Here is a 17,727-nt window from a genome sequence, read left to right as displayed (position 1 = left end):
GGTATTGATGAAATACGAGAGCACGCGCGCACTCGCGCGTTTCTCGTCGACGTATGTAACGCAACAGGTTTCTTCGCTTATTTTCGTAATACCGCAGCAGGTCGGCGCAAGAGTGACATCGCGTAATGTAACTCGAAATACCCTCTCGCTGTGTGCTGTATACCCGCTATATTTGGGGAGCGAAACCGGACCGCCAAGCGTTCGTATTTAATCGGTCACGGTTGTTCAACGGTTTACTTACGAATTAATCAACGTGACAACAGGCTGCGCAATAAATTTCTGCGTTTCTGCAGCCAAGAAATCCACGCCGTGTTTAATCACTCCCTCTTCGCGGAAGTATCTCACAATTTTGCGTTCGACTACGCAACGGAAGTATTTTTTTCTTCTTTGACACGGTACTCTTTTTTTTTTCTTAAACTATTGCTCTTGGTAATATAAAACAAATGTTATAAATTATTATACTTTATTTTGAATATACTTATTTTTACTTTTTTGTTTTTTACTTAAGAAGATTTTTATTGATTACGAGTGCAAGTCCATCGGTGTTTGCGATTTCAATCGTTACAATTTAGAGGCCGTTGCTTTAGAAATCATTGCTTTAAGTTCACGGCGTAAAATTTTGCCAGCAGCACTCTTTGGTATGGCATCGACAAATTGCACCCCGCCATACAGCCATTTTTGCGGCGACAGTTTCTCTGCAAGATAAATTGAATTGCACGGTTAATGTATGTACAGGTCGTCGCTCGGTTAGCGTCTGCTATTAAAATGCAATGTCAAGACGGGGCGGAATATTTCCGCGCTCTCGCTGCGCCGTACATTTAAATTACACAGACAGCTGGGAGATAATTAACAATTTTGTTGACCACAGCATTTAATATTATTACAATGCGATGTCGCTAATAATAACCGTTAATACGCGGAAAAAAATAGATTGAGTGATTCAGCTAAACTATAATACTGGCGTTTACATTCAGAATGGGCTGATAAAGATGTTAGCTTTTTCGTCAGTCTATCTTTATCGTTTATTAGACGTAAAATAAGAACAAAAATGATAAAAAACGTGGTAACATGTTTCTAACAAGTGCGTTCTGAATAAAAGGCCAAAAAGTTAAAGTATATGATTTATGAGAAACAAAACGGCGGCCATTTGTCCCAAACTGGTTCCCAAGTCAGACTTGAAACAAATAATGTCTTAATGAATCCGCGAGAGGTGCCAAGAAGAAGAATGGGCTAAGTGATAACTCACGTTTGACAAACTCCTGCACCTCTTCGGCGGTGATCTTAGAACCGATTTGCTTCACTACGAAAGCCACGGGAACCTCTCCGCTACGTTCGTCGGGTTTAGCAGTGACCCCGGCGTCTTTTATATCAGGATGCGACAGTAGCACGGTCTCTATTTCCGACGGTGAGACTTGAAAGCCTTTGTACTTGATTAGCTCCTTGATGCGATCGACCACGTGCAGTCTTTCCTTGTCGTCGAAGTAACCGATGTCGCCGGTGTGAAGCCACCCGTCCGCGTCGATGGTCTGTCTGGTTGCCTCGGGGTTGTTCCAGTAACCCATCATCACTTGTTCCCCCTTGTAGCAGAGTTCGCCTATCTGACCAGCCTCCAGCGTCTCTTGCGTCTCGATATCGACCACTTTAGCAAGGAAACCGGGAAAGATTCGTCCCGTTGACGGATGATCGAAATCGTTATCGTCATCGTCGCGTCCGTTCGTATTGCTCACTACCGACAACTCCGTCATGCCGTAGCCATTGCGAATCCATTTCGCGCCAATGCGAGATTTTACCATGTCTACGATCTATAAAGAAACATATAAGCTCTATTAGTCTAATTAATCAATGCAAAATTAACGTTAACAACTTGTAAAGTAATAAACATGTCAAGAAAAATTATCTTTAATTGTGTAGAAACGAATATGTATTCGCGATTTTCATATTTATTTTCATATCTTGTTGTACATGTTCTGACTGTATGGGCCCCCGCACAGACTTTTGAATAATGCATAACGTAATACATAAGCGTAATACATAACGTAATACATAATTTTTTTTGTTGAAAAAGCCAATGTATGTACGGTTTGCTTTACTACAATTGTTTCCTATCACGCGAGAGATAAAGGCAATGCTATCCAAGTAGAAAGCGGCATTCGGGGGACATTTAAGTTTAAAGGCTTGTTTAGTTTTTGAAACTTTAAGAGTTCTCCCCTTCCCGTATTCCGTCTCACCGATAAGAGATCAGTTTCGCATTTTCTGAAAGACGCAACTGCGAACTAGCGAGCGCGGCCTTTTATTTTCTTCTTCTGCTTCTCCTCCTCCTCCTCCTCCTCCTCCTTCTACTCCTTAGCGACTCCATGAACCGGTTAAACAAAAACGAACGCGATAAAGTTACTCCCCGGGCCGTGTCTAGTGAAAATGCGACGTCTCTCCCGGTTCTTCCCCCCCTCCCCTTTCCCACTCCCCGGGGTTCTTCGTTCGATCCTCTTCACCGCAGTCGCGGCATCGAGGACTCACTTCGGCACTTAGTCCCGCCGATGGGTGCTTTTCTTGCCGTGATAACTTGGCCAGGAAGGGTTTGGCGGGTAGGGAAACGACAAACTTCACGATGACAGAAGAAAACTTACGTCCTTCGAAAGCGGCGCCGCTCCGCAGATGATTTCTCTCACGCTGCGAAAGTCGTACTTCTCCACCATCGGGTGTTTCGCCAGGAACGTCATGGTCGGTGGTACGATAGGCATATGGGTGACCTTATGCTCCTGTATCAGATTTAAGAAGAGTTTCGGGTCGAAGCCAGACATCACGATTACGACGCAGCTCGAACAGAGGCCGGCTAACATCGTGCCCATCGAGTAGCCATGATAAAATGGCAGCATCAATAATATTTTGTCGCCGTTTCGCATATCCAAGTGATCGTACAAGCTATGTTTTCAAATCACATTACAAAATCAAACCATTAACTGCGTTGTCGCGCGAGAAAATAGCATTTTGTGGTTTTTATGTACAATACGAGAGGAGATTGTACACACAATTCACGAAATGTAAAGTTAAAATTGGCATTAAAATTGGCATGGAAATAGCACGAGAATAATATTGAAGTAAATAATTCATGTGCGTGGTATAATATTTTATGTGTGATATTTTAAATTTAAATCACTATTTAAACCAAACGTGTAACGCGCGTTAACGTTTAATTTAAATTCATATTAATTTTGTCGTCGAAAATGTATTTACTAATGATCGTACGTAAAACTTACCGTATTTTCATCATAAACGCTATTAAATTTTTATGAGACAGAGTTACTCCTTTCGGCAAGCCCGTGGTTCCGCTTGAACAGAGAACAGTTAACGGATGTTGATTGACATCGCCGATATCGGTGGGTTGATATTTCATGTAGTCTACGCCTGGTTCGTCATTTAAAATATCCTTCAATGTACGGATATTTACCATCTGCGATTGATCGTCCAGCTGTATTATATTCATTTTCCAGGATAATGTTGGTTGGATTTTAACGAAGAGATTTTCGGTGCGATGAGACACGAAAACAACACGCGGCTTCGCGATGTTTAATATGTGCTGGAATTCATCTAAACGATAAACATTCGAATCAATTAGCGTTTAAATTCGACAGATATCGCATCGATAATTGCTTGTATATGTAATATCTTTAATTACTTGTGTATGTATTAAAATTACACACTTGTTATATTTGTTAAAATAACGTAGATCACTTTGGATTAAATTATTAATATATAAAATTAGTAATTGCTTTTGCAAGAAAATATTTGTAATATAAATACGTGTGTGTGTGTGTGTGTGTGTGTGTGTGTATTTACACATATTAAATAATGATTGTTTTACTTACATTCCGTATACATAGGATTATACGGTGCTAATATAGCGCCAAGATAAAAACTCGCGCAAGCTGGTATTAACCAATTTAGTCGATTTTCAGTTGCGATGCCAATTGCGTCCCCGGCTTTTATTCCGTGTCTTTGTAAAAACTTCGCTAACTTTACGCTTTTTTCGAGTATTTCTCTGTGTGTCATCCGTTTGCCGGTTGCTCCATCTATCTATAAGAAAATGATATTTCTTTGTTATTGACAATAATCATAAGATATTTTGAAGGGGAAAAGTAAAAAATATTTTTTTTTATTTAGCTTCACACGTGAACAAAAAAAGATATTTAATTTATATGTTAAATATAATAAAATTTAGGTATCAATATATTTTACATAAGAATTAAAAGTGCCATTTGTTGATCAAAGTGGAACTTATTGTTAGAGCTCAATATCAATTATGTCAATTATTGAATACATTCTTTAATTGGATTTTTTATCAAATCTGAAAATCAAATTAATTATATATACTATTTCTTTTTTAGTTTATAATTGCATTAGTTCGATTGTCATATTGACATGCAGTAATAGAATGGCAGAATGTATTTAATAATTAATATAAAAATAATATTTCTTAATAATATTGCTTATTAAGATTCGCTTTGACTTTTGAAAAATGGCATTTCTTATTTACACATTTACACATTTACACGTTTAATACTTTATTTTATAATAAATATTTTCAAATTGCATGTTTAATATTATAGCTGCAGACAAATTATTCAATTCTTTATTACATTAAAAATATGAAGATAATTAATTAAATATTAATTTCGTAAATGTATTATAAAAAAGATTTTTAATTTCTAGTATTTGGAGTTTGAAAGAAAATTAGCATAAAAATGCGATCAAGTTGACCAATTGTTATAAGCAATAAGGAAAATTCAGAGATAGAATTCATGAATTTTGCTCCGGCGATTAGAGCTGATGGAATTACAAAAAAACTTTTGTTTTGGCACGCTCCATTATTACATTGCGAAATTTTACAGACAATCGACGCGCAATTAACAATTGCTACTGCTGCATTTCATAATTACGGTACATACTGTAAAAACACGATCGAGATTCTGTCGTAACTTGTCCAGGACGAGTTGTCCCATAGATATATTCGGCGTTGCCTCTTTCAGGCGGTGTTCGTATATTTTTCCCATTTTTGCGGCGATGTAGAATTCGTTTATTGGTGAAGTTTCTACTTAAAAAAAAAGTTTAAATTAGCGCAAAACATTCATCTAAAAACTAAATTAAGTAAAGACTCACAAAAAAAAGAAAAAAGGATTAAAAAATAATGTTACGCGCAAGTAATGTTGATATTGTTTAAATTAATTATTTATGCACTAATGCTTTTGCTTCGCACACCTTCTCTTTTTGTACTTTTATTTGTTTAAAATTCGTCCATTTTTGAATTAGGAACGCGCTGGATAAGAATATAATTTCACAATTTTAAATTGATATATAATTTACTATTATAAATAAATTTAAAAAAAGGAATTAATTACAATTCCTAACGTTTATTAAAAATTTTTATCGAGCATAAGCCGGCTGTGAATCAGTTATTAAAGTTAATATGGTCCAGAGATTCTCTGTCAAAGTGAAATCCATTCAAAGCCGGATATATTTAATTATTCACTCCCATTGCATAAGTTTATGCGTTCAAAGCAGCGGATCGAGCGCTTATCGTCAGCGCCCGAAATCACGATCGGTAATACGTCAAGTTGACCGCAGGATCGCGCCACGGTCGCGCAGCTTCACTTTGGCGCGCGACAGCGAGCGACGAGCGTTTGATTCCGCGGCTCGGACTTTCGGAGAGAGACTCACATAAATCGGCATCAACAGGTATCTAATGCCACATTAAACGCATTTCCCATTATCCGCTACATCCTTCTGGCGTAAAATCGCGCGTCTTGCGCGCCCGATTCGACAGGATTAGCGCGGATTGCGGTTTCATGGAAAATCGTCGCTCTCTCGCGTCGCCATTATCACACGGTTTCGTTCTGCATTTCTTTCCAGAATCCCGGATATTGGATCGAGATGAAAGCGGCGAGGATACGGAAGAAACTACGTACGTACGCGGGGATGAGGGAACGGATGGACGAGGGAACGAGATAATCAGGACGGGGATTGCCGCTGCGGTGAGTTACGAAGTGAAGTTACTTATTATTCGGCATTACTCGTTGATGTTTATTGCGCGATGTCGTTGTTGCAAGTAAGCGAGTGAGGCGCGTGTGCGAGATCCCGCGATTACACCTCGCCTGAGCGCGATTATGAGTACGATACTTCGAATGTGCTGACGTCACGAACGTGGGAACAACGCATCTTTGGAGAAAGTTTTTAGGCAAACGCAATTATAGAAATTTGTGCGAAAGAATACACATGAATATCTTTAATTTTAATGCAATTATGTAGCTTTTTATTTTACGTTTTTTGCCAAACATTTATTTACATCATATCTCTATAATTTTATATATACGTATCCTTAATTGTATTTTTAGAGAATTTTTAAGAAATTTTAAATTATTATATTTATTTTTTGCAAGATGTTACATTTTTTTAGAATACATTTATTAACAATCTTTTTCTTCAATAACTGCTTGGATTAATTAATTATTATAATAAATAATTAATAACGGATAATTGATTAAAACGCGATTAGGCATAGATTATAATTTTCGGCAGTTTAATCAAAACACGATGTACGCATTCAAACAATATAAAAAGTTGTGAGATTGGGAAAGCGACAACGCCATAAAAGTCTGGGCGGACTGTTCTATTTCCATTAGAATGTATGGCATGGTGTTCCTTTGGCATTCAGCTGAATGTCCTTGGATATACAAGACGATATCGGGCAGAGGGATAGATGGGAATGCGTTCTCTCGGGGTTTATACGTGGGAAGGGGATGGGGAAGCGTGCCATGAGTTCCATGCTGTGGCCATAATCGTGAGGGAAAAGTACGGGGAATTCTTAAATGTCATTTTTCAAGTTTCTCTGTTTCCTACGACAGACGCAATGCTATTTTTTGCGCTTCGGTTCAAATTTATTTTTGATAACATTTCGAGCATGTGCTTCAAGATGTGCAATTGAATGGGGTTAATCGTCCTTTATAATGCACAATTTACGAATTAAAAATTTGATAAATAAAATTGTGCAAATAAAATTAAAATGAATTATTAATTTGTAGCATTTAAATTAATAATTTGTAGCATTTACTTTGTATGTACGTATATTACATTATACATTGTGTATTAACGGTGAGATTATGTAGAGTATTGTATATTATATATACATCTGATTATTGTATCAAAGCCATTTAATCTTTCATTGATCTGAATGACACCTGTACATATTAAACTATAATGATGATTATGTTAAAAATTAAATAAATTATAAATTTAATAATTCTGAACGACTTACGTCTTAACGTTAATCACTTTATTTATATTGTTTATATAAATTTTACAAATAAATAAATAAATAAGAATATAAATATATAATATTATAATGATAAATAGTTATATATGATTAGATTTGGAATAATGTGCTTAATAAATATCTAGATTATATTTGCAATTTTTCTTTCTCAATCGCATTTTCCATTACTGTGACCAAAGTTTCACTTAAAATTACAACTTCTTGAGATATGCTATATTTTTTTAAACAGAAAATTTATATCAACAAGTTAACAATTTTATAGAAATTCAAAAATAGATTTGTATAAAAACTTGTTATAACATCAACTAAAATTTTAATCACGGTAATAAAAAATGTGGCTGAAAGAATTTGCAAATACAGTTTAAACAGTTTATTTACAAAGATAATATTCCGACTTTAGGATATTTATTTAGTAAAAATTTAAAATTAAAATAAGTGGAAATAATTTAACATATATTCATTCATCGGTTCAGAATTAATAAGCAGTAAAAATAATGCTATTAATTTTGTTACATTTAAAATGTGGCTAAAGGCACTTTAAGTTTTGCTAGGCACTTTAGAACCGAATACTTTTCAATCTTCTATCTTAAAAATTTCTGAACCGAAAGAGCTAATAGAATCGGCGGGGATTTTTAGCAAGAATCTGTTCTTCAAGACAGGTTTACGAACACTAATTTGTAATTTTTAATGAACGTTAACTTTTGACCTCATCAGGAGACTTTTGGCTTTGTTGCTCGTTAAAAAATAAGTAAATAAAATCGGAACGAAAGAGAGAAAGAATAGCACGCACATGATCGGTATGATTAGATTGCAAGCGAATCGACTTCCGGCGTTCCCCGCGGCATATGCACCGTATCCGCGGGAATGCATGCGACGGTGTGCATCCGGTATCCAGCCGCTCGTCTTTAGGTATTCGCGAGGGGATTGTGGGGAGACGGGGACCGCGCTACGAGGCGGGGGGGAGGAGGGGAGGACGCGTTCTCGGGAATCGCTGAAGTGCTGGGGAATCGCTCTTCGGGGTTAGTCTAGTCGTCGACGTCGCGGACGAGGTCCCGAGAGAGGTTCGAGAGGGAGGTTAAGGAAGCTTTGGGACGCTACACGGAGGAGGGGGGTGGGTGCAGGGTGGTCGAGGGCGCGTGCCACTCTGATTGTAGCGGCCATACTAGGACACTGGAGCCACATACCGACAATTCTTGGCCTCATGCGACATGCCTAGACACCCCGGGAATACTTACAACCTCCCCGAGGCTGAAGAGATTGAATGCGAGAGAATCTCCCTGTTACTTTTCCCGTTTCTCCCGTCACGCATCGTAATCGTGGGGCGTTTTTTTTTCCGAAAGAAAAAAAAAAGAGAAACCCACGGAAAATTTTATACGCCTTATTAATTTATATCTTCTCGCCGTCTTTCTTCCCGGGCTCGTTTTACAGCGAAACTTGGGTATAATCTTCCCAATCTCTGCAAGCTGATTATAATAATGCACACGTCGGAAGGCTACTTTTCAGTTTTAATCCCTTTAAATCCCTACGATGAAACGTAACTTAATTTTAAGAATGTACCTCGTTTATGAGGCAAGAAAGAGAGTAATTCTTAATATAATTAGCAGGATAGTCGCATATATGCTAATGGGTTACAAATGTTTATCTCGTAATTTTGCCCGGGAAAAGGTTGGCTTCAAACCCGTGAAAGAATACCGTTTCTATTATATTTTCAATCGCATTATACAGCGCGCGATCCACTTTAAAATCCCATTCAAAACATATCATCATGTAGTTAAATAAGCTCAGGAAATTTCACATGGAAAGTAGATCGAAGAGTTGGGAAAGTCCCGGTGAATTTCCATCGAAAACGCGCGGATACTCGTCGACGTGATCTCTCTCGGAGATGACACGCCGGTAATATAAGAACAAACCGATTTGATTTTCCCCCGTCTCTCGCGAATAATTTTCACGCGGTATCTTTATCGGCTTAAAAGTGCCTCGCGATTAATTGCAGACGCGCGCAAGAGAGCGAGGGGCGAGAGGGAGGGGTCCGTCTGAGCGACTGCCGATATCATTTCAGGATTCCTTATTAGGATACACTCGACTTCCGCTAGAAGCGGCGCGCCGTCGCTCTCCGGAATCGAGCGATTTCGCAGGCTGCTGCTTGCCGCTTGCTTGAACGTAAGGCCGCGACTTAACGGAATTAACGACAGGCTACGCGCTCGGAGGACGCTTTGAGGGCGGCCGCGAGCGAGTGGCAGAGCTGCGAAGAGGGGGGAGGGGCCGAGGGGGCGGCCCGGGGGTGGATTTTGATAACATGTGACTTTATCTGGAATTCCCCGGCGCGCAGGTAGTCTGTTTACTTAAGATAATGGCGAGGCGGAGTGCTTGGGCGTGGATGGAAGCCTGGCGGAGCGGAGGCAAAGGGATATTTCACCAGGCAATGTTGAGTCTTCGCGAGCGAGCGAGCGAGCGAGCGGGTAAGACCGAGGGTATAAGAGCGGAGGGGAACGGGGATGAAAGGATGAAAGGGGATGAAGTTGAAGGTTGGCGCGGGGGGAATGGAGAGGGACGGCACACGCTCGAGGTGGCGAAGAGGCGCAAGGGTGCTAGAGCGGAGGACAGGAGGAGGTCGAGGGGGTAGGGGGTTGACGGCGAGCGAGATTCTCTCTCGGCGAGGCTACAAGAACTTCATTTTCCGAGCCATTACGCCCCGTACCACTGCGACCGTCCTGGAAACCCCCTTTACCCCCTTAAATTAATTTATATCGAAATTTTAAATGACACTCATCGGCCCGAGCAATAAATAACGTCGCCGCGACCGCCTGCGGGGTTGCGAGGTACCTTCCCTCTCCCACACCGTTTTCTGTGTCCTCGTTGGTTTTTTTTTTTTTTTTTTTTAACGAACCGCCATCGCGTTCGTAGATATCCTTCTGTCTACAAAATTTGCCGGCGAAATAGCGTGAAGATGTATCGCGAGGTATCCTAGTCGCGACGCACTTGTAACTGGTGTCAACTATTCGCAGACGTAACTTACTAGCGTAAAGTGAGCTTAGATTACGTCAGTCAGAGTCTTACATTGTTTTCTTTATAATAAATTATTTACACTTGCTTTAGAAAGAGTATAAATGATTGTTTTATTTTTATTTAAAAGTTTGCAGTATATGCATAAAAAAAATCTTGGAATATCTGTCCATCCAACAGACTCTAACTTACATTTTAGAATTACTTTTTCATTACCTTTTTTCATGTTCTTTAATCAAAGTTTAATAAAAATTAGTTATTTATATAAATGTTACATAAATCATAAATGCAGACGTATTTCATAAACGCAAAGTCTCGAGTAAATACTAATAAAAGAGAATTTCCTTCTTTACATCGGAACTATTTCATAAAACATAAAAGTTAATGGTTTAATGAAAGACGCGAATTCACGAAATAATTTAGACTTAACATTGTTTTACTCGAAACTTTACGGGGAAAAAAAAAATAAAGTCGCACAGGGGTTACAGCAGTGGGTTACTAACCACAAATTAAAAGTGGCACATATCACGGTTTTACGCGAGTCGTTTGACCGTCGATAAAACACGAATTGAAGTACGTTCCGCGTGGAAATCTCTAGGACGCGGGAAATATCGTCGGAACCGCGAGAGAGTGGTACTGGCAAAGTGCTCGTTCGGGCGTGCGGAAAATCGGCGATAACTCGGCAGTACTTTGCGCTGACACTACGACATATTATAATGGGCTCCCTTTTAAAATAATTGCCGTGACGTTTTGCAGAATTGGTTCTTCTGCAAAGTCGGTTTGCGTGTAGAAACGTTATGCGCGCTTCACCGCCGTTTTCCGGCTCGCTAGTTTTGTCAACGCGGAATTCAGTTCGCGTTGTCGCCACGAAAACCACATCTGAGATCATTATTTCTAACGCGGAATCATAACGCGTTACGATTTTCCGTCTTAGAGATGCCGTTTAAGTCGTGGGTCGTTGAAAAGAAATTGGTGACGTGAGCTTTTTATTTTATGGCATATTTAAAAAAAAGGGCACAAGAAAGGGATAGTTATAAGAATAAAGTTGCGTCCTGATAAATTGTATTTTTGCATCGTGCGCACAACTTTTGACTCATTTTCTAGTAACACTACTACGACGCGATGTGAAATTGTTAATATTAACAACAATAAATTCGTAAATATTTGATTATTAAGTAATAATAATAAACATTTTGTGTAACTTTTTTGATATTTTGCAACTGTATTACGTAAACGTTGATTTTCCAACACCATTTACATTCATGAACCAAGAGCTACTCCGCACTGGGTTTTGCATAATATCGTTAAATTTTCGTTACTAAGTCCTTTTTTTCTGTCGGATATTAATAATAATTCCGCGTTGAAAAATATCATCTCGCCGGTGATGTAATATCATCGATTTGCATTGTCACGTACCAACTCGATCGATTTCTCGCGGAGATTCGCAAATGTTTGAAGAGGTCCGCGCGATTTTCTGTCGCCGGCGTTAACAATCCGCTTTACTTTGGCACGATTGCGTTTACCTGTCCGATGTTTGCGCATAATTATCTTTCACGAACGGCGAAGAGCGATGAGATCGCTTTGGATGCCCGGATGATTGAGAAAGCGCTAATGACGCAAAATATTGACGGCGTTTGATATCCAGGGTATACAGAATGCACTACATAATTTAGTTGTAGGAATTGTAATTATAAATGCTGGAAATCAAATTAAACTGTTAATTTGAAAGTATTAGTTACTTTTTAATTTTATAAGAATTATAAGAATTAATAAATTTTTAACGAGATTAATGAAACAATTAATAAGCAATGATTAAGATATGAATATTTGTTACGAACCAAACATTTATTTGATAATCGTCTAAAAATATCTTTCCTCTCTAAAACTACTTAAGTTATGCAACTAAATTATGCAGTGTATTTTATAGATCTTGACTAGTAAATACGATGGGAGAGTTTGTAACAGAAAACAAGTGCATAATATATAGGTACTAGAGCGAGCACAATATAATATTGCACAATTAAAAGCTAACTGTCACATTAATTTTCTAATAGATATATTTCTAACAATGAGTAGCCAGAGAGAACAATTGTTTACATTAATATTTAATTCCTCGATAAGAATATCTTAGCTCATTTAAAATGAGTAACAATTTATTTTAGAGTCATCACAAACAGTTTTGTCACGTTTTCGACAGTCACATCTGTTTTTACAAACTTCCGAAAACTTTTATTCTTGAAAAGTTCGACACAAGATATGGATGGCGATCGCGTTCGTAAAGTTTGATCAAGGGATATTTTCAATTTGTCTTTCACACGATTACTTGGAGAACGCAAGCGCGACATGATGCTCGAAAATTATGACTGAAAGCGAGAAGTGTTTTTCGAGCACGAAATCGTTGTACTTATGCGAAGTGCATTCTGGCGAGATGGGAGAATCTTGTCAGATGAAATTTTGTAATCGCATTATGCGAGTGCTCGTCCATTTTCGCTTCGAGGCGTACGTCGACAATGCGACGTTTTCAGAGTCGATAATTACATCGTGCTTTTATTTCGATGAATAATGTTCGTTGCGAAATAATCAGAAAAATCTTAATGTACTCGGCTTGGTGGAATCTAATGATGGATACACACTCTTGTCTACTTTGCGAAACGCATTTGAATTATTGAGATATTAATATTCATGCTTTTTTACATGTTTTATATTAAACGAATAATAGTGACTAAATAGTGAATGTTGATTTGCAGATGCGCAGTAGATAATGGATTCTTGGGGGTTCGAATCATAAGGAGTTTATGAGTACTTTGAATCTTAATGAATCGCGTGTATGAATTATTAATTGCATCGATTGCAATAAAAATTAGCAAAATTAGATCTCTTTCAAGTACAATAAACTAGCTGGCTAAATTTAAAATAAATCAGAGTTTACGAGTACTTTGAATCTTAATGAATCGCGTATATAAATTATTAATTGCATTATCGATTGCAATAAAAGTTAGCAAAATTAGATCTCAAGTAAAATAAACCAGCTGAATAAATTTAAAATAAACCAGAAAAAGAAAATGAAAGTAACAATTGCTTAAAATTTGCACAAACAAATGCATTATAGATTAGTATTTTTTTACAAAAAAGTGCTACATGTGGCAATATGTCTGTAAAATATTTCTATAACTAAAAATTTAAATAAATAATTCTTTATGTCAAATCGGACAATAGCAAACTATTTTTTGTTTTTATTTTTACGAGGTTGTTTTACTTATACATGAGAGACACGAATTTATATAAAGTTTTAATATTATAAAACTTTAAAAATTTATAACTTGTATATTTTATGCTATTAGTTCATTAATTTTAAATGTTTTAATGGGTTCATAATATTTTGATTTATACATGGTTCAACATAAAGAATTGAGTGACAGTTGTTTAGATTACTTTCATCATAATTTAAATATATGCTGAATATATAAATAAATTTTTATATAGTTAAATTTTATCACAAACTTTAAATATTTTTTCTTGAATTTATACTTGTTATATTTAAAAAGTTTAAAAGAAGATTAGTTATGAAATGCTATACATATTTGATTTTGAGAAAAGAATAGAGTTCAATATCGTATGCAATTTATTATATTTTAGGTAACGGGAATGTGGCAAAATATAAATAGTTTTATTCTATGGAAGATAATATAATAAAAATTGTTCTGACTGTTATATTCATCTTTTCTCTATTGTTTTTTTTTAATGATAATGCTTTCTTGATGCATTTATACATCAATAGATATAATAGATAAAGGCTTTTGTGCAATTTAATAGGAGCATACTATTTTGAAATTTTCGGATAATTAAACAAACGGTGTATTATGATAATACTACTGTTTTAGTTCATCTTTTAATGAATCCATTTTTCAAAATTAGTTTTTATTTAAAAAAGTTTATATTTAAAATGTTTATTTAAGGTTATCATATATGTTGTATTTCCTTTATTTAGAAGAAAAAAAAGAAAAAAAGAGTTAATGAAAAACAACAAAACTTATAGGCAAAAATATATACTTAAAATGACTGAAATAAAGAAAGTTTAAATTTTGAAAAATGTAGAAAAATATAATTTAGATTTCATATATGTAATCATGATAAAGATATTTGACGTACCAGTTACGATCATAGACTTTGAGATCTGGATCGAGCAATCTCCATCTAAACGTGTTTCAAAAATGATTGGGAAAAAAGAGAGAGAGCAAGCGTGAAGACGGCCATATTTCCCTTTTTTTCTAGTTAGTATTAAGGCGTTGAATAGAAAGAGATAGAAAGTGGCCGTCTTTGCGTCCTCTCTCTCTCTTTTCTTCCGATCACTTTTATCAATAGATGCCTCGGTCCAGGTCTCAAGGTCTATGGTTACGATCTACGGAATGATTTTATAATATACAGAATATCTCTCACTTAAATATTACACGTTTGCAAGCCTTTATCAGACTGACAACAAGTTATCTTTTCTAAATCTAGATCTAAATTCAAGGCATTTATATTTGATAGATGCAAAAAGAAAAAAAAGAAGAAAAGATAATATATTATTATAAAATTAGCTGTTGTGTAACTAAGGAATAAAATTTGAAAATTGAGAGAGAGAGAGAGAGAGAGAGAGAGAGAGAGAGAGAACATATAAATTTATTTTCATGTTATCTTGAGCTTAAAAATAAAAAAATTATGGTTTTTAATGTATTGTATCTCATATAAAATTATATCTTATAGTAATAAAAATGTTACTGCATTTTTTTTTATTTCTAAACTTTTGGGAAAGATCGTACAACTTAAAAAAAAACTATTTAACGATATTAGTTTTTTGAAGAATTATACAAAATCTTAGTCATAAATATAACATACTATACAAAGTATTAAGAAAAAAGCGTTTACGTGAAATATTTTATTTATTTGTATTTGTCTTAGAAACGTTGAATTTTCGACGTTTTTACGTTTGTTTTGTTAAAACTTTTTATGCATTATGATGTATGCGATCCTTATCATATTTCCAATTTAGTGACACAAGTGTCTTACTTATTTCATACAGACAGACTTTGAGACCATAAGTGTCGAGACCATAATTTCTTCTTTTTTATTATCTTTCAAAAATTTTAGAGTTCTGTCAAGCTAGATTTATATTTTATTTCATTGTGCGATACATAAAGATTTTACCTCAGTATTTGCAAACCTCATTCTTATGCAATTTGCATATATGTATAATTTATAATAAAAGATTTCACGTACAATTAGTCAATTGTTATTATAATTAGTGGTTTACTTTCTGCAAGATGTGTAGAAGCATTTTCATTAGCATAACCATACATAAAATACATATAGTTATGGAATAAATTAAACATAGAATATAAAAATTTATTTTAGATTATAAATTTACCAAATATGTATATATATATTATATATACATATGTACATATGTATAAAATGTGCAATATAAAATATATTTGCAATATCTTGTATTTCCGGACAATCAGTGACTGTATAAATATTATTTTGTTTATTTAATTTTGTTTATAATTTTATTATCTTTTATATATACTTAGACTTAAGTAAAAATAAATAAAGAAAAAATAGAATCAGATGCTTTTTTGTAATTTTTTTTAAATATATCTTTTAATATATTTTTGTTAATAACAGGTGATTTTTTAAATTTAAACACGAGTTTGCGTTTGATGAATTACTAGTAAACGTTTTTATTTTTAATCAAGTTTCTTTTAAAAAATTATAATATTTGTGACAATTTATAAAATAAACTTGCAACACCCTGTATGCAGATAATTAGTTTCGTGACTGTATCTGTCATTTTTTGATTTGGTGATTATACAATCATAAAGTATCATATTAAAAATATTATCTCATTAAGAAATGGCAGATATGCCATAAAGAACGTTTTGATATTTTAATATATTTATATATTTATTTATAAAATACTTTTATTTTTTCTATTTAATATAACTTGGAAAGTAATGTCTTGAGTCTGGATATTTTACATTCACATCTTTCTTTGTTTTGTGCCATAAGTTTATCATTATGAAATTATATTTCTGTATGAAAATAAAATAATAATTACCACAAAGAATTGTCTTATCAGTCGCCGGTTTCTTGTCTTGAGAATTACACGAGTATTTTTTATACACAATATAATTTATTGCTCGAGTGATTTAATATTTTTATAGTATCAGTATAATTTTATCAAGCGATACAGTTATTTCTATTTTAAATTTACGCGTGCAAAAAATATTAATATACCTGAGAATTAGAAAATTAAACAAAAGTGATGCAGCGCTTTAGCCGATGAATCGAGATATTTATGTTGTAACTCGACAACTAGCGCCGCGTCTTTTGTGAATTAGACACACTCGGAACGAATGTCTCGCGTTGTGAGATTATCTCATACTGTTCGTCAGGGTCAATTGTCGCGCACTTTATATCGTATCCGGCCGTGTTGGTAGGAGAGACTGACTTCACTCGAATCAGAAATTATCGCATTGAACTCTAAAATAGAAATAGATAATTCTTATGCCAGTCATTTGTTTATACACAAAGATAGTATGTATTTTATTATGCATTGATGTATTTAATAATGCATTTACTGTAAGTGTGTTGGCATAGTTGGCATAGCAACAATAATATGTGATTAATCAGATTATTTCTATTTAGAAGATTGTATTCAATAATAAAATAAAAGCATTTGTCATGAATAAAACAGAAATTTTTACAAAAAAAGATATATTAATTATTATGAAATAATATGAATAAAATATATGAAATGAAATGTATAAATTATTATGTAAATTTATATGAAATACAATTACATAATTAGCTGCCATTGAACATTGGACTTTATGCAAATATATCACATACATTTAATGATTTTTTTGACATGAATAATATCATCTAAATGCTAATTAACAATTTTTTGTCTAGTCAGTATCTCTCTTTCTCTCTCTCTCTCTCTCTCTCTCTCTCTCTCTCTCTCTCTCTCTCTCTCTCTTTCCCCCTCTCTCTCTCTCTCTCTCTCTCTCTCTCTTTCTCTCTTTTCATAGTTTGCAAATATGCAGTATGGAAAATAGAAGATCTTTGCAACAGTTTATTTTTAAATATAATTATTTTTCTTCCTATTTTTATTCTGCATTGTAAAAAACTGAAATAAAATTATCTTTTAAGATTATTAGTGAAATTACTAAGCTTTTTAAAATAATTTTTGCATAGTAATTTTATCTTTATTAAATATGTGTTAAATAATATGATGATTATATATATGATAAACCGTTGTTATCTTATTTACATCTCTTGAACAAGGCAATACTTATCGACACTTGATATGATAATTATGTTATTTAATGGTACATATATTAAATGACATAAAT

The 17,727-nt window shown here is 34.8% G+C and overlaps 1 protein-coding gene across 4 annotated transcripts; it reads right to left on the bottom strand.

The window, feature by feature from the left end:
- Positions 1-449: 449 nt before the first annotated feature.
- LOC105837631 (4-coumarate--CoA ligase 1) lies at positions 450-16,771 on the bottom strand. Of its 4 annotated transcripts, none has more exons than XM_012682559.3 (7): positions 16,607-16,771; positions 4,944-5,090; positions 3,864-4,071; positions 3,255-3,585; positions 2,625-2,919; positions 1,247-1,802; positions 450-695 (listed from the first exon to the last, which is right to left on the bottom strand). In XM_012682559.3, the coding sequence occupies exons 2-7, from the start codon at positions 5,046-5,048 to the stop codon at positions 562-564; spliced, it is 1,629 nt and encodes a 542-aa protein (XP_012538013.1). In that variant the 5' UTR covers positions 5,049-5,090; positions 16,607-16,771; the 3' UTR covers positions 450-561. The 4 variants fall into 4 exon arrangements, with proteins under 4 accessions (XP_012538013.1, XP_012538012.1, XP_036141911.1 ...); XM_012682558.3 differs by having other exon boundaries at positions 4,944-5,086; XM_036286018.1 differs by lacking the exon at positions 16,607-16,771 and adding an exon at positions 16,428-16,574 and having other exon boundaries at positions 4,944-5,089.
- Positions 16,772-17,727: the final 956 nt, after the last annotated feature.

Source organism: Monomorium pharaonis, chromosome 4 (assembly GCF_013373865.1).
Source record: "Monomorium pharaonis isolate MP-MQ-018 chromosome 4, ASM1337386v2, whole genome shotgun sequence".
Taxonomy (NCBI): domain Eukaryota; kingdom Metazoa; phylum Arthropoda; class Insecta; order Hymenoptera; family Formicidae; genus Monomorium; species Monomorium pharaonis.
Note: the sequence above shows the minus strand (reverse complement) of the source record. Positions and strands in the feature narration are given on the sequence as shown.

Excerpts from the sequence above, each read along its gene's own strand:
- LOC105837631 (XM_012682559.3), bottom strand. The coding sequence starts at position 5,048 with ATGGGAAAAATATACGAACACCGCCTGAAAGAGGCAACGCCGAATATA. Across the intron at positions 2,920-3,254 it reads GCGTTTATGATGAAAATACG|CTTGTACGATCACTTGGATA; the intron begins GTAAGTTTTACG and ends TTGAAAACATAG. Across the intron at positions 696-1,246 it reads GGTGCAGGAGTTTGTCAAAC|AGAAACTGTCGCCGCAAAAA; the intron begins GTGAGTTATCAC and ends TTTATCTTGCAG.